Raw genomic sequence first — 23,156 nt, 5'->3', positions numbered from 1 at the left:
ATCGCTTTAGCAGAGCATATTGATCGAAGGTTGGTAGAGGTCTCAAGAACATAAAGTGCAGCGGCCTATCCTCCTAGTAACTTGCTTCTGGCATAAGAACATAAGAACAAAAGAAAATGCCATACTGGGTCAGACCAAGGGTCCATCAAGCCCAGCATCCTGTTTCCAACAGTGGCCAATCCAGGCCATAAGAACCTGGCAAGTACCCAAAAACTAAGTCTATTCCATGTAACCATTGCTAATGGCAGTGGCTATTCTCTAAGTGAACTTAATAGCAGGTAATGGACTTCTCCTCCAAGAACTTATCCAATCCTTTTATAAACACAGCTATACTTACTGCACGAACCACATTCTCTGGCAACAAATTCCAGAGTTTAATTGTGCGTTGAGTAAAAAAGAACTTTCCCCGATTAGTTTTAAATGTGCCCCATGCTAACTTCATGGAGTGTCCCCTAGTCTTTCTACTATCCAAAAGAGTAAATAACCGATTCACATCTACCCGTTCTAGACCTCTCATGATTTTAAACACCTCTATCATATCCCCCCTCAGTCGTCTCTTCTCCAAGCTGAAAAGTCCTAACCTCTTTAGTCTTTCCTCATAGGGGAGTTGTTCCATTCCCCTTATCATTTTGGTAGCCCTTCTCTGTACCTTCTCCATCGCAATTATATCTTTTTTGAGATGCGGCGACCAGAATTGTACACAGTATTCAAGGTGCGGTCTCACCATGGAGCGATACAGAGGCATTATGACATTTTCCGTTTTATTCATCATTCCTTTTCTAATAATTCCCAACATTCTGTTTGCTTTTTTGACTGCCGCAGCACACTGAACCGACGATTTCAATGTGTTATCCACTATGACACCTAGATCTCTTTCTTGGGTTGTAGCACCTAATATGGAACCCAACATCGTGTAATTATAGCATGGGTTATTTTTCCCTATATGCATCACCTTGCACTTATCCACATTAAATTTCATCTGCCATTTGGATGCCCAATTTTCCAGTCTCACAAGGTCTTCCTGCAATTTATCACAATCTGCTTGTGATTTAACTACTCTGAACAATTTTGTGTCATCTGCAAATTTGATTATCTCACTCGTCGTATTTCTTTCCAGATCATTTATACATATATTGAACAGTAAGGGTCCCAATACAGATCCCTGAGGCACTCCACTGTCCACTCCCTTCCACTGAGAATCCACCCTCTCCACCTATATCCCAGGCTCCTGAGGTTAAGCTCCTAAAGAAATCCATGCAGTTGGGTCACAGTCACCTTCCTCCTGAGGAGAAGTCACACAGAAGACAAATGGGCCTATGCATGTATTGCGCAGATCATGGTCACTTTGTTGCCAACTGCCCCGAAAAACAGAAACTCCCATGCCTAGTGTTGACCGGGAAGTCAACCCTAGCCCGGCATTTTCCACTCCCCAAATCATCGTCCCTTTGTCCATAACATTGAGTCAAAGCCACTTCTTCTCAGAAGCATTCCTGGACTCCGGTGCAGGGGGAAACTTCATTGACCAGGCCTTGGTTCTGCACCATGGTATATCCACCATACCTCTAAGCCACCTGCTCACCCTTTCCTCTGTTTATGGAGAACTCCTCCTGGAACAGCTCATGAAAAGTACAGTTCCTCTGACCCTCCACCCAGGTCTTCTGCATTCTAAGACCATCATCTTCTATGTTATCCCTCGAGCAGTCAACCCTATAATTCTGAGACTTCCTTGACTTCAAAAACATCAGCCCACCATCAACTGGTCTTCGCTGGAATCGGCACAGTGGGGCCCATCTTGCTCTTCTGTCTGCTTGGCCACTGTCACTCCTCTGGCCTGTCTGATGCTCGCAGCTGCCTATACAGTACTTCCACCTCAAAATGCCAAGTTTCTGGATATATTTTCCAAAAAGAAGGCTAAAACATTACCCCTTCACTGTTTCCTATGATTGTGGTATCGAGCTCCTCCTTGGTATAGAACCTCTTCAAGAACAGATATATCCCCTCTCAAAGCCAGAGACCAAGGCCATGAGTGATTACATTCAAGAAAATCTTGCAAGAGGCTTCATCTGCCCTTCCTCTTCTCCTGCCAGAACGGGCTTCTTCTTTGTAGCAAACGACGGAACACTGACCCTGTATAGAATACCATTACAAAAAAGGATCATTACCCTTTACCTCTTATATCCAAACTGTTCAATCGCCTACAAATAACCCAGATTTTCACAAAACTCAATCTCAGGAGGGCTTACAATCTCATCTAATAGAAATGAAATGCCCCTTTCCTGGGGTATATCATTTCTAAGAACATAAGAAAATGCCATACTGGGTCAGACCAAGGGTCAATCAAGCCCAGCATCCTGTTTCCAACAGTGGCCAATCCAGGCCATAAGAACCTGGCAAGCACCCAAAAACTAAGTCTATTCCATGTAACCATTGCTAATGGCAGTGGCTATTCTCTAAGTGAATTTAATAGCAGGTAATAAACTTCTCCTCCAAGAACTTATCCAATCCTTTTTTAAACTGCACTAACCACATCCTCCGGCAACAAATTCCAGAGTCTAATTGTGCGTTGAGTAAAAAAGAACTTTCTCCGATTAGTTTTAAATGTGCCCCATGCTAACTTCATGGAGTGCCCCCTAGTCTTTCTACTATCCGAAAGAGTAAATAACCGATTCACATCTACCCGTTCTAGACCTCTCATGATTTTAAACACCTCTATCATATCCCACCTCAGACGTCTCTTCTCCAAGCTGAAAAGTCCTAACCTCTTTAGTCTTTCCTCATAGGAGAGTTGTTCCATTCCCCTTATCGTTTTGGTAGCCCTTCTCTGTACTTTCTCCATCGCAATTATATCTTTTTTGAGATGCGGCGACCAGAATTGTACACAGTATTCAAGGTGCGGTCTCACCATGGAGTGATACAGAGGCATTATGACATTTTCCGTTTTATTCACCATTCCCTTTCTAATAATTCCCAACATTCTGTTTGCTTTTTTGACTGCCGCAGCACACTATACCGACGATTTCAATGTGTTATCCACTATGACACCTAGATCTCTTTCTTGGGTTGTAGCACCTAATATGGAACCCAACATTGTGTAATTATAGCATGGGTTATTTTTCCCTATATGCATCACCTTGCACTTATCCACATTAAATCTCATCTGCCATTTGGATGCCCAATTTTCCAGTCTCACAAGGTCTTCCTGCAATTTATCACAATCTGCTTGTGATTTAACTACTCTGAACAATTTTGTGTCATCTGCAAATTTGATTATCTCACTCGTCGTATTTCTTTCCAGGTCATTTATAAATATATTGAAAAGTAAGGGTCCCAATACAGATCCCTGAGGCACTCCACTGTCCAATCCCTTCCACTGAGAAAATTGCCCATTTAATCCTACTCTCTGGACTACTTATGGATCCAATGAAATAGAAGGCAATCCTTCTCTGGCCTCAGCTTGTTGCTCTCCAAGCCCTGCAATAATTTTTGGGATTTGCTAATTATCGCAATTTATCCCCAGGTAGTCCACCCTTGCTGCACTGCTTACCACCGTAACAAGCAAGGGCGCAGACACCAGAAATTGGACCCCAGAGGCTTTCAATGCATTCCAGACCTTGAAGCAAGCCTTCCTACAAGAGCCTTGTCTATGACATCTGGACCCCACTCATCTCTTCACGCTCGAGGCAGATGCCTCTTCCCTCGGGGTTGGAACTGTCCTCAGTCAATATAGCATCGAAGAGACACTTCTCCCATGCTCATTCTTTTCCAGGAAACTTTCTACTACGGAGAGGAATTATATGATCAGGGACAGAGAACTCCTAGCATTTAAGTTGGCCCTTGAGTGGCAGCACCTCCTAGAGGGAGCCCAACATAAGACCACCATCTACATGGATCATAAGAACCTAGAGTTTCTTCAGCAATCTCAACAACTCAACCGCAGGAAGGCTCGTTGGTCCCTCTTCTTTTCTCAATTTGAATTTGAACTTCGCTATTGACCAGTTGCAAAAAATGTACGGGCAGATGCATTATCCATTCCTTCTTAACTGAAGATATAATAGAGGCCCCTCGACATATCATTGATTTTGCAAAGAACATCCTGGCTTCCGCCACTGTTGTTCCTCTCGGGAAAACAGTTGTCCCCCAAGAGACTCCAGGAAAAAAGTACTGAAGTGGACGCATGACTTCCACATGGCAGGACGTCCTGATGTATCCCAAATACTTGACCTTATCCATTGCCACTATTGGTGGCCCCAGGTAAAGAAAGATGTTAGGGACTACATGGATTCCTCTTCTATCTGAGCACAGAACAAAGCTGTTCGTGCAAGACCTTGGGGTTTGATATAGCCATTGTCAGTCCCCAGAGAACCCTGGATCCACATATCCACAGACTACATTGTGGATCTCCCATTCTTATATGGCTCTAATGTGACATGGGTCATAGTGGACAGATTCTCAAAAATGGCTCATTCTGTACCGCTTGCTGGGCTACCCTCGGCTCCTTAACTGGCCTGTTTCTTCATCCAACATGTCTTTCAATTACATTGCTTACCATCCCATATCCTGTCTGACAGTGCCATCCAATTAACAGATGCTATTGGAAGACTCTCAGCTGTAAGTTTGATATTCCCACAGCCTATCACCCCCAGGGTAATGGGCAGACAGAAGGGATCAATCAGGTCCTCAAGACCTTCCTCCGGTTGTATGTCAAAATAAAGCAAGACAACTGGGCCATCTTGCCACCTTGGATGGAATTTTCACACAACAACCATGTGAGCAGTGCCTCTTGTTCTTCTCCATTCCAGATTGTGTATGGCAAGCATCTCTGAGTACCGCTTCCTCTGTCTCTCACCATGGACTGCCCAACAGACTATCTCACCGCCAAAGAACTCCACGACATTTGGACTCATACCAACCATCTACTCTCACAAGCGAGCACTTGGGCCAAGAAGTATGCAGCCACCCAAAGTTGACCAGTGCCACAATTCAAGGTGGGTGATCTGGTATGGCTAGGTACCCAGCACTTACACCTTCGTTTCCCCTCGCTCCACCTGGCACTCCGATTCATCAGACCATACCACATTCAACATCATGTGGAGCCCATGACATACCAGCTAAACTTTCCATTACATTGAGGATCCATGTTTCATTATTAAAACCGCTGATCCTTTCTTGGCCCTCCAGAAAGCCTCCCACACCTACAGATGTAACTGCTGAAGAAGACACACAGTTTGAAGTACAGGAGATCTTAGATTCTTGAAGGCAACAGAACAAATACTTCATCACATGGAAGCACTTTGGACCAGAGGATAAGTCTTAGGAGCCTGCCACCAACCTCCAGGCACCATTTCTAGTAAAGGAGTTCCACAAGTAATTTCCCTCCAATCCAAAGTCTTGTTACATTCCGTGGCTCGCAGGTAGGCACCATGAGCCGCATCACTTACCTCAACGCAGGCTAGGCCTCACCATGGTGGGATGACACCGAACAGCGCCACGTGGCAGGACTGCTGCATCTGGACCCCCTCTCCTAGGTACACACACCCAAACTAAGAACCTTTAAAGGGCTCATGGAAAGAAAAAGCCATGGCGCCCATAGATGATGTCACTCCAGCTGCCCTATAAATGGACTCATCAGATGCTTCCTCTTTGCCTCAGTAACGGATTGACTACCTTCTGGGTGGTGTTATTTACTGCACTCTTCATCTTTCCAGTCTGTTCCAGTCTATATCTGTTCAGCATGCCCAGCCTTGTCTTTGTCTCTCAGCTTTCCCAGCCTTGTCTTTGTTTCTTCAGCTTGCCTAGCCTTGTCTTCATCTCTTCAGCTTGTATAGCCTTGCCTTCATCTCTTCAGCTTGCCCAGCCTGGCCCAGCCTTGCCTTTGCCTCTCTAGCCTTGCCTTTGCCTCTCCAGCCTGGTCTTCATCCCTCCGGTCTTACCTAGCTTACCTAGCTCCGGTCTTACAATGCTACCCTTGGACAGATTATTGGTATTGACTTCAGCCTGGACTCTCATTATCCTTGCCTGCCACCTGCCTCTGACCTCAGCCTGACCCCAGATCTATTCTCCAGCCTGTATTCCAGAGACTGCCACCTGCTGGCCCCTGGAACCCAAAGGCTCAAACCGAGGGGAAAGGGGCTGGTATAGGCAAAGCTCCAGTTCAGTCTCCTCACCGTCTGCTCCACCAGTTGGTTGCGTAAGCCTCACCCAAACACAAGGGTCCACAATCCTAAAACCTGAGAGTTGGATGAAGGGATCACAGAATCATAAATTCACAGATTTACTATTTTGACTTGCTTTATGGAGATTTACTAAAAGAGACTCATACCATGTCCTGTATTTCTTGTTTTAACTACATCAACTGTAAAGTCATGTTGAAACTTTAACTTTGTCTGCAGCTTGGTTCCTGGCACTCAATAAGGAAACAGATAAATAATGTCCAGGTCCCAGGAGTTTATCCTTCCTCCCTATGGAGAATCTTGAAGATCAGGGGCAGAAACAGACTAAGTAATTCATGAAGAACGCTTAACCCCAGTAATGAATGTGTGCCATCTGTGCTCCTAGAAAGGAACCCAGTCTGGTGGATACATCTGCAAATCTAATCACCTCAATCATTGCTTCCTTTTGCAGATCAACAATAAATATGTTAAATAATACTGGTCCCAGTAGATATCCTTGGGGTACGCCACTATTCACCTCTCTCTAATGAAAAATTTGAATTGGCAAGCAAGTTAACATGCTGATGCTCTCAGCCATAGTTAAATACATCTCTTTTCTTAGGCTTAACGCAAATCATTAAGATTTCATATAATTTGTCTTAATTCATTTAATATTAATGAGCTGATTGGCATTCATTTGCATGCAATGTAGCTATCATGATCCTACCTGCTAGGCAGTCTCCCCACCAGCAGAGGTCCTCATGGAGCCACCCCTTCTCTGTGCTGGCCACCTCCTTGATGCTCCCATGACGCAGCCCTATTTATCTCTGCCTCTTCCAGCAGAGGTGAACTAATAGGGGGGGCAAGAGGGGCAGCCTTCCCTGGGTGGCAACAGTGGGAGTGGTGCCATTGCCATCAGTAGGAAGGTCCTACAGTGGCACAGAACAGTGACGTGGCAGGGGAAACCCCACCAGCAAAAGCAAGGATCTGCAGTGGCAGAGGCCAGCGGTGCTGCCGATATTTTCTGCAGCTGGTGCGGTAGCAAAGAACAGGTCCAGCATTGCCGCCTGTGCTCCTGGAGCATACACATATGCTCCCTGTCTCTCACCAAGCATGTATATGTGTGTATGAGAGAGAGGGAGCATATTGTGTGTGTTTGTGTGTGTGTGTGTGTGTGTGCATGTGTGCCCCCAGTCTACAAAAATGTTAGGATGACAGATATGGACAGCAGGATACACTGGTAAAAAACATTTTTTTGTTTCCTTCAGGCTTTTTGGTGTTCCAAATAGATTTTTTTTATGCTGATCACAGATATTACTTCAAAATTTGTACATCACATAAGGTTTTTGAGAAACGGCCAATTTTGTGTTACAATAATTGTAAAATTATGTAAAACATAATCTTGCGTACATATATTTTCTTGCTGGACAGTAGTTTTTATGATTTTTTAAATTCATGTCGTATTTTTGACGGGCATAAGCAACGTAACATGTAACAGAGACTAACTTTTTTTAAAATATACCAAGAATCTCTGCCTGATCATGCCAGAACTTGCTTGGGCAAGCCCCAGCTTGGCTGCAAGATTCCAACTTGTTTCCATGATGACGCAGCCTTATATAAGCAAGCAGCACCAATGAGTAGTCTCCTATACAATGTCTGTGTGAATGAGCGAATTGTATCGCTAAAACTGTTGAGTTTAAAGCTTGTGGATTTAATTTCATATACTTTATGAAATGTCGCGTCAATGTCATAATAGCCATTTCACGTTTTGTTACATCTGTGGTGAGTTTACTCTGAAAGCACAGAAAAGGAGTATGACTGAACTCATTAAGAAGGCATATGAGTTATACTTCGGGTGCAAAATTGGTGACCAGGACAGAGCATGGGCTCCTCATATATGTTGTGCATCTTGCGCCAGTAGTCTGCAAGCTTGGCTAAAAGGTATGCGACCATCCATGCCGTTTGCCATCCCAATGATATGGAGGGAACAAAAAGATCATATAACTGACTGTTACTTCTGCATGACGAATGAGTTAGGATACTCATCAAAGAACAGGAAGTTTATTGAGTATCCTAACCTTGCATTGGCAATGAGACCAGTGCCGCATGATGACAGTTTTCCTGTTCCAAAACCGCCAGAGGTGTGGACACTTGATGTTGAGGATGAGGAGGTAGGCGATGATGGTGAGCCATTGCAGATGGAAGCTGCGGCTGATCCTGACTTTGTGCCATCAACATCAATCCTCATTTAATATCTCAGTCAGAGCTGAACGATCTGGTCAGAGATTCGGCTTTATCGAAGAGTCAGGCAGAGCTTCTTGGGTCAAGGCTGCAAGGATGGAATCTTTTGTCATATGATACATAGATTTCATTATTTCACAGCCATCATGAAGATTTGACAAAATATTTCAACCAAGTAGACAATCTGAGTTTTTGCTGTGACATCAATGGATTGTTTTATGCTCTCGGATGTGACCACGACCCAACAGAATGGCGACTGTTTATTGATTTATCAATCTTAAGTTTGAAGGCTGTTTTGCTGCACAATGGCAATATCTACCCATCAATACCTGTTGGACACACCGTTCATATGAAAGAAAAGTATGAGAACATGCAGCTACTGCTGAACCACATTGAATACTCGAGGTACAACTGGAATTTGTGTGGTGATCTCAAGGTAGTTGCAATTCTTCTGGGTCTGCAGCTTAGTTACACCAAGTATTGTTGCTTCCTTTGTGAGTGGGACAGTCGATCAAGAGATTGGCATTACGTCAGAAAAGTCTGGCCTCTCCACAAGAAGTTGGTTCCAGGGCAGAAGAATGTTGTGCATGACCCATTGGTAGATCCAAGTAAGATATTTCTTCCACCTTTGCACATCAAACTTGGGCTGATGAAAAACTTCATTAAGGCAATGAACAAGCAAAGTAAAGCCTTTGATTATTTGTGGCAAATGTTTCCATGCATAAGTGACACCAAGATAAAAGAAGGTGTTTTTGTTGGCCCACAAATCTGAGCTGTGATGAAGGACAGCCCCTTTGATTGTCTTCTGCAAGGTACAGAACATGTTGCATGGACAGCCTTCAGGAATGTCATTTGTAACTTTCTAGACAACTATAAGGTAGCAGACTATGTCGAACAGGTTGAAAATCTGCTTCAGGCATACAAATTGATGAAGTACAACATGTCATTGAAGATACATTTTCTTCATTCCCACTTGGACTTCTTCCCAGACAACCTTGGCGCAGTGAGTGATGAACATGGTGAAAGGTTTCATCAAGACATTGTCAAAATGAAGAAACGGTATCAAGGCAAGTGGAACCCCTCCATGCTGGGTGACTATTGTTGGACTCTCATCCACAAAGTGTCAGCCAGTGATTACAAATGAAAATCTGTGGCAAAACATTTTTAGTTTTCTTTTCTGGTGCCAACATTGCCATTATAGCTTATGCCGCTACAGACACATAACAATGCTTAATGTATATCACACTTTTCTGGCAAATGGTATGCGATACAGACTTAATAAATGCATATTTGTGTTCAGCTTGTTAAATTCTACTTGTTTCACCGAAGGTTGTGGAGGAAACAAAATGTTCCCAGAAATTTGTTTACCAGTGATATTTTTAAAATCCTTATTAGTTTTAATTATTGGATGTTATTTGATGTGTCTGCTGTTTTGAAATGTTTTATTCGTGTTTAGGAAATTTTAAAATTATATATTGGGGGGGGTGCCAAAGAAGTATCCATCCCAGGTGCCAAATACTGTAGGTATGCCTCTGTCTCCCAGTACTCGTGCCTATTCATTGAGTCACATTGGCTCTTTGCATTGGCCTACCTTGCCTAGCTTTCCTGCTGCATGGCCTTCTTGGCCTTCTGTGTAGCCTGTGACCTACTCAACCTTCTTGTCCTACTGAGCCCTGCCATGGCCCTTCGGGCCTTCTAGTATTTTTTTGCCCTGCCTTGGCCTTTGGACCTTCTGTATTTCCTTGTTTTGTCTAGTCTGTCTTGTCCTTGTCTAGTCCTGTCTAGTCCTTTCTGTGGCCCCAGTTTCCAGAGGGCCTTCTATGTCTCCAGTGCCAGGCCTTGCCCTTTTCTCCAGTCCCAGCCCTGCTTCAGTCTTTGGGCCTTATGTATTTTTTTGTCTTGTATAGTCCGTCCTGTCCTTATCTAGTCCTGTCCAGTCTTTGTTTTGTCCTGTCTAGTCCTCCTGTGGCCCCCATTTCCAGTGAGCCTTCTGTGTTTCCAGTCCCAGACCTTGCCTTTGTTTCCAGTCGTAGGCCCTGCCCTTGTTTTTGGTCCAAGGTCTTTCTCTTGCTTCCAATCCCTGGCCTTGTATCCAGTTCCAAACCTTGCCCTTGTCTTCAGTTCCAGGCCTTGCTCTTGCCTTCAGTTCCATCCTGTGCCACTGGTTCCAGCCCCAGCTTTTAGTTCCAGCTTCTCTCTGGTTCTTGTATCATCACCTGTTCCCTGCATTGTCTCCAACACCTGCTCTACTCCAGCTATAGACTAAGTCCTGCTGGTCACCTTAACCCAAGGGCTCAACCTGCAGAGGAGGTGGCTGGTCAGGCAGAAGAATCTGTCCAGCTTTGCCTAGAGTCTGGCCCTGCATTCCTCACGACATGATAGCAGTTCATTAATATTTTCTTCTCGTTAATTGCTTTTTGCCATTATCGGTAATACTTAAGCTGATGTTACCAATAATGTACATAAATATATATTTAATGCACATTAAGTGCCAAATGTGACATTTAAGACATGTTAATGCATTTTAGTAAATAGGTCCATAACATACTCCCCTTTGGAATGGGTAAATAATTTAACTAATACATTGCAAAATGAGTAAAAATGCCAAGGAGTAGGTGGTATTTTATTGTGATAATGGGCCTCATTTACTAAGCAATTTTCCCATAGACACAGAATGGGAGAAAAGCTTTAGTAAATGAGGCCCAGTGTGCTATAGATTTAAAATTGGAAATTATAGAAAAGAAAGATTATAAATGGAAATCTATTTTGCTTTTTTGTGTGGGATTTGGATTTATTTGGCCACTGGTAGAGGAGAGTAGGGCTTTGAGCCTTCTTTAAAATGTCATTGTAAAGATACTATTTACCTGAGTCTTGGAGTCAGGCCTTAACCAAGGTAGAATATTAGCTCGCCTCAGCTCTGCTAACTTAGAGTTCAGCTTGTGTGCAAGGATGATAGTCAATGGCATACATTCTTCTGTCTCATCTGTTGCATAACCAAACATCAAACCCTACAACAAAGGAAGAGTAAAACAGAATAGTTTTAGATTATAAAGCAGATTAGGATAAATTAATTAACCCAACTATCTAAATAGTTGATATGACTAATTTCATTCACGTTCAGTCTTCTCCAACTTCTCCATGCAGTTTTCATCTCTAGACTACACAACTGCAATAGTATTCTCACTGGTTTTCCAGTTTTAACTCTACCTCCTATACAACTTGCTCAAAATTACTCAGCACATGTACTTTCATCTGCCTTGACATATAGCTCTCCTCTACTAACTGCCCTGGCTCCCAGTAAAATATTGTGGCCCATTCAAAATTCTTTACCTTATTTTTAAATGCATCATATGGTATAGGTCATCACCACCTCTCTGTCTCAACCTACTCACTGTCTGTTCTGAATCTTGTAATCATTTTACTATCTTACACATTAAGTACAATATCTCACATTTTTTGTAAAACTATTTATTTATTTATTTATTTTAGAATATAAGAAACTGCCATGCTGGGTCAGACCGAGGGTCCATCAAGCCCAGCATCCTGTTTCCAACAGAGGCCAAACCGATATTCTGTATATCAATCATACCGGTTTACAGCATATAAATAAAATAAAATCAGTTAAAAAACATTATATAAAATACAATAACATATATTACATAGAATATCTCAGATGCTGAAACAGTCAAAAAAACACATTTCAAATATGAAAGTAACATAAAACTAAAAATTAGATAAGGATTAAATACATTTAAGATAATTTTCCCTCTCCTAGCATCATCCTTATGAAAAGAGTTCTGCCGAACCTCCAGCAGGCCATTACCCTGTCAAATTTTGGAACAAGCTTCAAAACCCACCTTTTTAAACCAAATTGCCCTGTTGCTTAATTCCCTCAGATGTTGTTTTTATTATATGAAACATTTTACTTTGTGCTATCATCTTCATTTTATTAATTGTAAAACATTCAGTGGGTCGTTTTTCCTGCTGAATATCCAGGACAAGTTATTCAGCTAACTTTAGCCAGATAACTCGTCCACCAACTGGTATAATAAATATGAAACTCCCCCCCCCCCCCCCACCATCTTTTTTTTAATAAGGATATCTCTGTACTACCTGGTCTCCAGCTCCAACATCCTCTTCATTTCTGTCTAAATGAACGCCTTGTGCAATATCAGGAGACTGCTGCTCCAAAGCAACCAGGACATTACAGGTCTTGTAGTCAAAGCCTGTTCAAATAAATTACTCCAGTAAGTTGATTTTGTACAAGTAGAAACACTTCCTATTGAAAAAGAGACTCAAGGATAGATGGTCAGGATATGAAGGTATAGGAAGGAAGGCTCAGAGGATATATGAAGAAATATTTCTCTACTGAGAGGGTGGTAGATACTTAGAGAGTGCCTACTAGCAGAAATGGTATTAATCATAATCATGACAGAATTCAAGCATGTTTAGGACAAATGCAGAGGATGTTAGTAAAGAAAGGCAAAGGGAGAGAAAGTGTAAAGAAAGAGAGGGGACTAGGTTTTGGGCCATGGTACAGATATGCATATGTCCATCTACTAGGAATGATAGAGGAACAAAAGGGGGAGTTGACAAAGCTTATTTGCAGTGCATGGTAGTATGGCTATTTCATGATCTTTGGAGGAGGTGGCAAGATCAGCCATCACAAAGCAGAAGTAGTACTTTGGTATATTCTCAAACATTTGGAGAAAGTAGCAGATCACCTAGCATGGGCAGGAGAAAAACTGTTTACACTCACCAGCAAATGGCAAAAAGAATAAGAAATGGCCATCTGCAGGCAGTCAAGCTTGTACAACTGCCAGCTGGGAGCCGCCCTATATCAAAGAATAATGGCAAGAGCAAGGAAGGGTTATACTTAGAGCTCCCAGTTTTCTGTGGCAGATGTTTTAAGACTCTGTGGCAATTATGTGGCAAATTTGCATAATGATTCACACCTCTGTGCACAAAAGTCAAATAGTATTAAATTGAAAACTATTGTTATTGTTTTTAAACAATATTTAAATTATATACAAATAAAAAATGTACCAAGTATAAAAATCAATTATTTATCAAGTTAAGGCATATAAATTATAAACTTTTAACTGAAATGTCACTTTTGTTTTGAACTGAAATAGAGCAACCATTCTTTTTATATTTTCTTCAAAAAATTCCTTGTTGCCATTCCAAGTATATGAGTTTCTGTATGCTAAAAATGCCCCTAACATCAGCAATTGTCATACTGTTAATTACACAGAAAGATATGTCCACATATATTGGATAATACAATAGCAGATACAAAAAAAGTTGAATTAGCCCAAGTTGAAACTGGTCAATAGTAGTGTCATTCATTAAGCCTCCTATGTTTTTAAATTAATGCCCTCTCTGCCAGATGTGGAAAATTAGCAGTTGCACACTTCCAAAAACTCATCCAGGTCTTTGTAAATGGTGTATGATTGGCCACATAAGTGGGTGCATCACTCCAAGAATTATATCAACATCATCTTTGGTTTGATAAGGATTTAAGAGATCTTTGCAGCATCAAAAATTCTGACTGTTTTCTCTGTCTACTCCATCTTCATCTCCCCCCAGGGCCGGTGGAAGCACTAGGCGAATTAGGCCTGGGCCTAGGGCACCGAGCAACGAGCATTAGGGGGAGCCAAGTCGCTGATGGCCGACATGAAGGATCATGCGGCTGCCGGTGGACCTCATCCCACTGGCGGCTGAGCAGTGAACTACTGCTGTGCTGTGTGCTGGATACACACAGCAAGAAGATCGTCAGGGCCGTGGCGGAGCTCATGTCACCACGGTCCGAAGAAAAAGGTCGCGTCCAAACCTGCAGGTGCTCCTCCTCTTTCCTGCCCGCACGGCCCCAGAAGAAAAATGTTGCCAGAGCCGCACAGGCAGGAAGGAGGAGGAGCATCAGCCGTGTGAAGAAGAGGAGCAGCGCTTACTGGCTGCCGCGAATCCCAAGTCGCAGCGGCCTGAGAAGAGGAGGAGGACCGGTAGCAGGATCGCCACCACGGATCCCACATTGTGGGCAGCCCAAGAAGATCAGGGCTGCTGCAGAGCCCATCCTGCGGAGACCCGTGAGGGAAGGCCCAGAGGTGAGAGAGAGGCTGAGGGCCTGTAGAGTGTGTATGTGTGTGTGTGTGTGTGTGTGTGTGTGTGTGTGTGTGTGTGTGTGTGTGAGATGAGTTGAGAGATTGTGTGTGAGAGTGAGTTGAGAGACTGTGTGTGGGAGTGAGGACCTGAATGTTTGCAGAGAGAGAGCATGTGAGAGCCTCTGTGTGTGAGAGAGAGAGAGAGACAGCATGTGACAGTGAGAGCCTGTGCTTGAGTAAGACAGCATGTGGGAGTGAGAGAGCGAGCCTGTGTGTGTGCGAGAGTCAGACAGCATGTGCCAGTGAGAGACTGTGTGTATGAATGATTGTATGAGAGAGAGCATGTGAGAGTGAGAGCCTGTATGTGTGTGTGTGTGTGTGTGTGTATGAGAGAGAGAGAGAAAGAAAGAAAGCATGTGAGAATGAGAACCTGACTGTGTGTTTGAGGGAAGAAGACAAAGACAGATGGAGAGAAAAGAAATAGAAAAAAAGACAATATAAAAGGAATTGACAAAAAAATAAGAAAGGGAAGGTGGAAAAAAAAAGCCTATGACCAACCGATTATAAAACTAAGATCAGACAGCAAATGTAAAAAAAAAAGAAATTACTTTTTACTGATTGGCAATGTAATCTTTGGGAATGTGCAAGAGTAGCACTTTCTCTATGCATATCTCACAATGTACGAGATCAGCATGGAGGAAGTGGAAGCCCAAGGGGCCTGCACAGAGGAGGCAGCAGAATGGGCTTCAGTGCCAGTAGCAGCAATCAGCACCTCCCCAATAGCCACGCAGCAGGAGTAACAGTGGCAGCAGAGGAATGAGAGAGGCTCTGAGGTTCCTGGCAGGGGGTCTCTGCCTTTAGTGTATGCATGCGTATGAATGGGAGTCTGCCTGGGGGTGTATGTATGCGAATGCATGGTGCCTGCCTGAGGGTATGTCTATGTATGGGAATGAATGGGTGTCTTCCTGGGGTTTGTATGTGTGAGAATAGGTGCCTGCCTGTGTGTGGTGTATGTGTGTGTGAGAATGAATTGGTGCCTGCCTGGGGGTCTGTGTGTGTGAGAATGAATGTGTGCATGCATGGGGGGTGGTGAGGGAATGGTGTGAAAATGAATGGGAGCCTGCCTGGGGGTCAGTGTGTGTGTGTGTGTGTGTGTGTGTGTGTATGTTTGTGTGAGAATGATTGGGAGCTTGCCTGGGTGTGGGTGTGTTTGTGTGAGAATGATTGGGAGCTTGCCTGGGTGTGTGTGTTTGTGTGTATGTGAGGGAGCCAGTGAAAGTGAGAGCATGAGTGTGTATGAAAAAATCCAAGGGAGTAAGAGTGTGTGTGTGGGAAGGGGGTGGAGGGGGAGAGAGTGTCAGAGCCTGAGAGTGTGTCAGTGTCTGTGAGAGTGAGAAGTTATGGTGGGTATAAGAGCATGAATGTGTATCTATGTGACAGTATATATGTGAGAGAGAACATAAGAACATAAGAATATGCCATACTGGGTCAGACCAAGGGTCCATCAAGCCCAGCATCCTGTTTCCAACAGTGGCCAATCCAGGCCATAAGAACCTGGCAAGTAACCACATCCTCTGGCAACAAATTCCAGAGTTTAATTGTGCGTTGAGTAAAAAAGAACTTTCTCCGATTAGTTTTAAATGTGCCACATGCAAACTTCATGGAGTGCCCCCTAGTCTTTCTAGTATTCGAAAGAGTAAAAAACCGATTCACATCTACCCGTTCTAGACCTCTCATGATTTTAAACACCTCTATCATATCCCCCCTCAGCCGTCTCTTCTCCAAGCTGAAAAGTCATGTGAATATGTATGAGAGAGAGAGGATAACCTCCTAATCCTCGACAATATCAGGGTGACTGGAAATCAAGAACTCCCATGAATGGACAGCAGGGGCTTTTTAAAATCCTTATTAGTTTTAATTATTGGGTGTTATTTGATATATGTGCTGTTTTGAAAAATTTTATTGGTGTTTGGGAAATTGTAAAAAATGTATATGATTTTAATTAATATAAATTCTATTTATCAGTAGTTTTAAAATGTTCTTTTATTAATATGGTTTTACTATTATAACTGATGCTTTATGTTTCTTGATTTTATTTGTTTTATGAGGCATGGTGGTTCTGTTTTTCCATTGTTAATATACAGAATCTGGCTTCTTGGGGTTTCCATTTCAGTTTTTTCTAATTTGTGCTCCTTTATTTTGTATTCTGTATTTGGTGAGGGTCTGTCTCTGCTCTGTGTGTGTGACCATGATGAGAGATTCTGCTAGCATGTATGGTCTGTATAGGGATCTATAGTAATTGGGTTTGTTTTGTTTCCTCAGTAGGTGGTGTATTGGTATTCTAGGACCCAGTGTAATATTTACCCTTGCTTTTCCACAGGTAGGGTTATTGTTGTTTGAGTCCTTGGTGTTATTACTGTTATGTTATGATGGGATTGCAGTATAGATTTTCAGTGTCTTTTTTGCGGGGTTTTGTGTTAGTTCACAATGTGTCTGGCAATGGAAGGTGTTTGTGCTGCTGTTACTGTGAGGTGACACCAGAATTTGAAAATATCTTTTAGTATGATGAGCTGTAAGGGAAACATCCAAGCTCCATTTTTGGGGGGAATTTCAGTGGATGCACAGAGTTACAGAACTGGAGGTGCAGGATTTGTATTGACATTCTGTTCCTTCCTATATATTCCAGAATTCACTCTCATAGCCATATAGATTTAGTTGAATGAGGCTATCAAATAATTTTATAGTAGTTTTACTAGAAGTGTGAAACTGGACAGTTTTTTTTAAATTATGCAGAAGACCCTTTGGACTTTTTTATTAACACTTTTTTTTATAACCAATTTTAAAGCAGGATCTATGCTATAGAGGTGAGTGTGGATGAAGAAATGTCATTTTGGCTCCCCCCAAAAAAACTTCTTCTGTCTAGAGATGCCACTGATTTTCTGTGACCTTAAGCATTAGTACAAGAAGGATTACGGGGGGGATGCTGGAGAGGCACACAAATGCATTGGCCCCCGGGTGCCGGAGACACTTGGTGCGCCATTGGGTGTGAGCCATATGGGGTCGCGACCCAGAAAACCACAAAGTCAGCAGGCGTGATCGAGAATGAGGTAGGAGTCGGGGCCAAGACCGGAGAGGTGGCGGCGCAACAATTATTTACCTTTAACCTGGTAAATAAAAACTTTGCAAAATTCCATAACTTAGTAAATACCATTAATTGGTAATTTTGTTCTCTTTGTTAAATTCCTATCGCCTCTTCACTGCTCCAACTTATGTAATTCCCTGTTTTATTGTAACTGCAACCTTTCGTTCAGCACCTGTTAATGTTCTTATTGTTTCTTCCTTCGCACCCCTTTGTTAATTGTAAACCGGCATGTTGCGATTCCCATCGCAAATGCCGGTATAGAAAAACACAAATAAATAAATAAATAAATAAACAGGGGGGGGGGGGGGGGGCGCAAGGGAGAAGGCTCGCCTAGGGTGCCTAATCCGCTTGCACCGGCACTGTCTCCCCCCCACCCCTTTCTTTACTTCAGGACAGGAGGAAGTGGGTGTGGGGAACAACAGAAGAAGGTTCCCTGCAGGCTGTTTGTGAGGGGAGAGGCTGGAGCAGGAGCAGAGAAAAAGCTGAGATTGAAGCCAGGCAGGCACCCTGCAGCTTTATTCAAAACATTGAACTAAGAGGTATGAAAGCTTTTAGGAATGTTGATTCTGTAGCAGATTGTAAAATATGCAGCAACAAACTAATTATGTATGCAGTTTCTCCTATGGCACACAATCACTGGAGGCTAGCAACACTGGTTATAACCAGAGCTAGATTAGTATAGGCAGGGACAACTGAGCAGACTGCATGAGCCAAATGGTCCTTATCTGCCAAAATGAACTATGTTACAAACAGGTCGATCCAGTAAAGTCCATGGGAGAGCGGACGAACGCCCGCTCTCCCAGCGCACGCACCGGCCCTTCGCCGGTGCGAGCGATCCAGTATTTAAATGAGGTGACGCGGTGCAAACGAGGAAAAGGAGGCGCTAGGGACACTAGCGCGTCCCTAGCGCCTCCTTTTTGTCAGGAGCGGCGGCTGTCAGCGGGTTTGACAGCCGACGCTCAATTTTGCCGGCGTCGGTTCTCGAGCCCGCTGACAGCCACGGGCTCGGAAACCGGACGCCGGCAAAATTGAGCGTCCGGTTTTCGGCCCGACAGCCGCGGGCCGAATTCAAAAATTTTTTTTTTTTTTTTTTTACTTTTTTTTACTTTTGGGGACCTCCAACTTAATATCGCTATGATATTAAGTCGGAGGGTGCACAGAAAAGCAGTTTTTACTGCTTTTCTGTGCACTTCCCTGGCGCTGGAAGAAATTAGCGCCGACCTTTGGGCGGCGCTAATTTCTTAGAGTAAAATGTGCGGCTTGGCTGCACATTTTACTTACTGGATCGCTCGGGCATACCTAATAGGGCCATCAACATGCATTTGCATGTTGAGGGCGCTATTAGGTGCCGCGGGTGGGCCGCGTGTTTTCCTCCCCTTACTGAATAAGGGGTAAGGGAAAACACGCGTCCAGAGCAGGGTGACAGTGCGCTCCGACGGAGCACACTTTACTGGATCGACCTGTATGTTATGTTATGTTACTATGTGGCTCAAACAAAGGGAAGTTACTCATTCAGACAATGCATGTAAAAATGTATACTACGCAGTCACAGGCAGCCTTGTAAAAGGCCCACTCTACTATTTAAACTATCTGTATTAATTTCATCATTTATTTCTGTAATTAACATGAATATATTCAAGGGCAGACTTACACTTGTAATCCCGTTGAATTTCTTACCTAAACTTACCCAAGTAACTATGCTCCCTGGGTTACTGAATATAGACCTCTATGTGTGAATGAGATAAACAGAATATATATTATTTAATATATAATAAATGTTTTAGAATCTATGATATTTCTATTGGACTAGTTCCATGCAGTCCATATGGGATCTGTATCCTTGCATGACAAGTTATTGTTACATTACTGTTACTCCATTTGGAAAACTACAAAAGATCAGGGTCCCTGCATATTCTTCTCAGAAATATTTGTGCAGACCATAGAGATTTAGATATCAGTGATAGCACTTACTAATATTTTTCACAGTATTTGACTTTAATGTTAACTTTGAGTCAATTACATTTTGAAAATTTACAGTCTAAGTGTGAATAAAGGTATAGAAAATAAAAGTCAAGTCCTCCTTCTCTCTTTCTCTCCTTTCCTGTCATATCTGTAACACCTGATCCACTTGCTTGGAAGTACTGAGGCCATGTTGTGACCCATGCTCCAGAGTTCTTTTCTCAAGGTAAAAGATAAGGTCTTTCAAGGTCCTTAGACTATTTGGAGGTCTTCAAGCAAAGTCTCAATTAGAAAAAGAACAATATACACACCACTAGTTTGAGGTTATTCAAAAATAAATCCTTCTACTGGTTAACTTGATTGCAGATTAAAATTCACAGTAGATATAGTTTGGAATAGTGCATTTCAATACAGAATGGAAAATCCAAAAATATCACAGATACAGTCACTGACAAAACTGCTCTCCCTGGCAGTAGATACTCTTAAATGTAGCCTACACTTGTATCAAATCCCACCCCCCTTTAGGTAAACCCTAGCCTCAAACCAAATATCCCCCCACCTTATCTTTTCTTATAAGAAATCATAACCCAAGGGATACTCCCAAGAGCAGGAGTAATGCCCATTCACTTATGGCCCACTGGTGGCAAAATTCAAAATGACATTGGCTGACCTGAATGGGGCAAAGGAGAGACTTACAGTAGGTCAGCTGCAACCATTATGAATTTTGGCACCGGCAGGACATGAGCAACTGAGGGGCTGAGGAGGTGGCCCAGAAATGCAGGAGGAGTTCTTTATAGATATTCGTGCAGAAAGAGTTTATTAATTTCTACTTTGTCTCCTTCTGCTTTTCATCTCCCTCTCAAGGGTTATTCTTTCACTCTCAAATGCCAGTACTCTTCCTCTACTTTTTTATTGCCCTCTAATCTTTCATCATGCACTCCTCCCTCTTCTCATCTCATGTTACTCCTTTCAGCTCCATCATCCAATTCCTTTCTAGTCTCCTTTTCTCATCCCCTCCAGTCTATCACCCTTTGATTCTCTCTCATCTACCATTGCTCCTCAATTCCTCCCTCATCAGCTTTCCTTCTTCTTTACACTCACCCAGCCATGTCTCCTCCTCCCTTCCCTTCTTCCTGCCACTCATTCCATCAGTCCATCCACTTTCACCTCTCCATGTCTTATCCACTCTCACCTTTCCATCTCTTCTCCCTTCCCCACACTTTCTTCTCCTTTCCCTTCTCTCACACTCCATTCCTTCCATCTCTCCCTGCATTTGCCCCTCCTCCCTTTCCTTTTCTCGCAGATACTGTTGCTTGAGCCTCACGGTGCTAACAAGGATAGCAATTGTTAAGACTACAAACCAGTAGTGGGGACTGCAAAGTATGGTGACCCAGAGGGAAAGTGACAAGACCAGAAAATATGTTGTGTCCAGCAGATAGGGCTGGGGGGAGAGGGTGAAGATTATGCAGTAGTTGGTGGGTAGGGTGAGGGCTGGAAATGTGTGCAGCTGTAAGATGAGTCATATAGTCGCCCACAGGAAAGTATCGAGAAGCCAAGGGCGAGCAGAAGAGCATTATATAGTCTAACAATGGAAGGACAGCTGGACAGGAGCACATGGTGGCCAGTAAGAGGAGTATGCCATAGTTGAAAACTGATTCTTGGAGGCAGATGGCAGCAGCAATATGGTCTCTGGTGTCCAGTAATTCTGTGGAAAGCAGGAAATTCTGTGATAATTGACAGATTTAGCAACAGTTCTTGTGACCATAGAATCATGGAAAACCAAGGATTTTGACTACATCCCCCAATTTAACTTTAATTTTGCTTTAATTGGCAAGAATAGGAGAAAGTATGTTTTTCTGCTTGAAGTAAAGAACACACTTGACCTCTCAATAAATGTTTGTAAAACTAGCATATATATGGGCCAGCAAGCTGTGGCCTACTACCCAGGATCAGTTTTACAGTTCTGAATATCAGTCATAAAATTCTAAAAGTTCTGTAAAAGAGAGTTCTACCCACCTTTGGCTGAATCATCATAACCAATGTGTCTTATTGTGTCTCGAACCACCCGCTGATAATCTACAACAGCATGAGAAGTAATTTCTCCACAGAGTAACACCATTCCTGTTTTACACACTGTTTCTGGAGGAAAAGTCAAGAAGAAAAGTTAGGAGAAAAAACAAACTTGGCGGGGGGGGGGGGGGGGGGGGGGGGGGAAGGGTGGTTTGTAGGCTTCAGTGCCCTAATGCAAGAAGTTTTTCTATTTGAATAAAGAAGTACTTGCGAAAACTTCAAAGATCAGAAATGACACAGACATAGGTGGCACCCTGTAGACTGAGATTTGTTGAGGCATTTGCTTTCAAGGACAAGAATCCACTTCATCCTCAAAAGCTTATACCTCACTCAATGTTTTTGTCTATAAGGTGCCACCAGCCTCTGTGATATTTTTGCTGGTACAGCCGAAAAGAGCTACCCTCTGCAAGTTCAAAAATCAAGGTTTTCTCTGAAAACATTTGTGGGAAGCAAGTTGAATCACTAGTGGAGAAATCATAACAGGTCCTTAAACATAGTGTTACATATTATAGCTGAGTGAGTTTCTTTCCCCCTTTCCTTCCCTGCTGGAGCAACAAGAGAACCACTTTCAACTCTAAAATAAAAAGCAAAGGAAGAGATCTGCTGCTCCCACAGAGATTTTCTCACAAATTTATATTACTGCCCTCTTTCGCAAAACTGCCTTGTCCCATCTCCTCATCCAGACCTTACTCCCAAGAGCCACAACAGTGTCTTCCTCCAACACACAGGGCAATTAAAACAAACTTTGGTCTTTGTAAGACATTGTTTTATTTTCATAAGTCAAATTAGGTGTAACCTAAAACTGAGTCATTGGTTCCTTGACTGTTTCTTGGTGTCCTCACCTTTACAGTCACTTCCTTCTGCTCATAAGAAAAATATGGGTTATAAATTAACCCCACAAGAACTGCAATAATTTCATATATCAATTATTTTACTTTCTTGTGCTTAAATGTAACCCCCTTTCTCCAAGCACTCCCAGAAACAAGCAAGGGGCCATCCTCAGATGCTGCAGGGTTGAAGAAAACTTGGCTGCAACTGAATTTAGGATGCTTCCATGAGGGAAAGCAAAACTATAAGGACCAAAGGGATCACGATCATAATAAACAATGTCCGCAACTGGGTGCAGTCCCAAAACAAAAATGTACTGTACAGGAGACAAAAATGGAAAAGTACAGGAAATAGTTCTTCACAGATTTCAATAGACAGAAAGTCCAAATTAGTCACCTTCTCAAGATGCTTGAATAACAAATGCAAAAGCTAGGATCTCCTCTGTGTCCTATGGCATTCTTTCTTTATGGTCCAGATGGAACTTGAAATCCTCATCTCTCACATAGAAGAGAAGTACTCACATACTTTGTTGGTGAAAAATGCTGCAAGGACATGAGACCTGGGAACAACCATCATTCTCCTCATTCACTGCTCCTAGAGCACCCTTGGAACTCACTCCAAAAGGTTAAAGAGTAAAACCACTCCTCAATGGAAAGGAGTGACAGT

General features: G+C 42.9%; 1 protein-coding gene across 1 annotated transcript in view; it reads right to left on the bottom strand.

The window, feature by feature from the left end:
- The window catches only part of MAT1A (methionine adenosyltransferase 1A), a 73,555-nt gene that overhangs the window by 21,640 nt on the left and 28,759 nt on the right, over window positions 1-23,156 (bottom strand). The window contains exons 3-5 of the mRNA XM_029609461.1: window positions 21,609-21,731; window positions 12,504-12,616; window positions 11,255-11,398 (exon numbers count right to left, since the gene is read on the bottom strand). Of these exons, the coding sequence (XP_029465321.1) occupies window positions 11,255-11,398; window positions 12,504-12,616; window positions 21,609-21,731 (380 nt within the window). The remainder of the gene's footprint in view (window positions 1-11,254; window positions 11,399-12,503; window positions 12,617-21,608; window positions 21,732-23,156) is intronic.

Source organism: Rhinatrema bivittatum, chromosome 7 (assembly GCF_901001135.1).
Source record: "Rhinatrema bivittatum chromosome 7, aRhiBiv1.1, whole genome shotgun sequence".
NCBI lineage: Eukaryota > Metazoa > Chordata > Amphibia > Gymnophiona > Rhinatrematidae > Rhinatrema > Rhinatrema bivittatum.
Note: the sequence above shows the minus strand (reverse complement) of the source record. Positions and strands in the feature narration are given on the sequence as shown.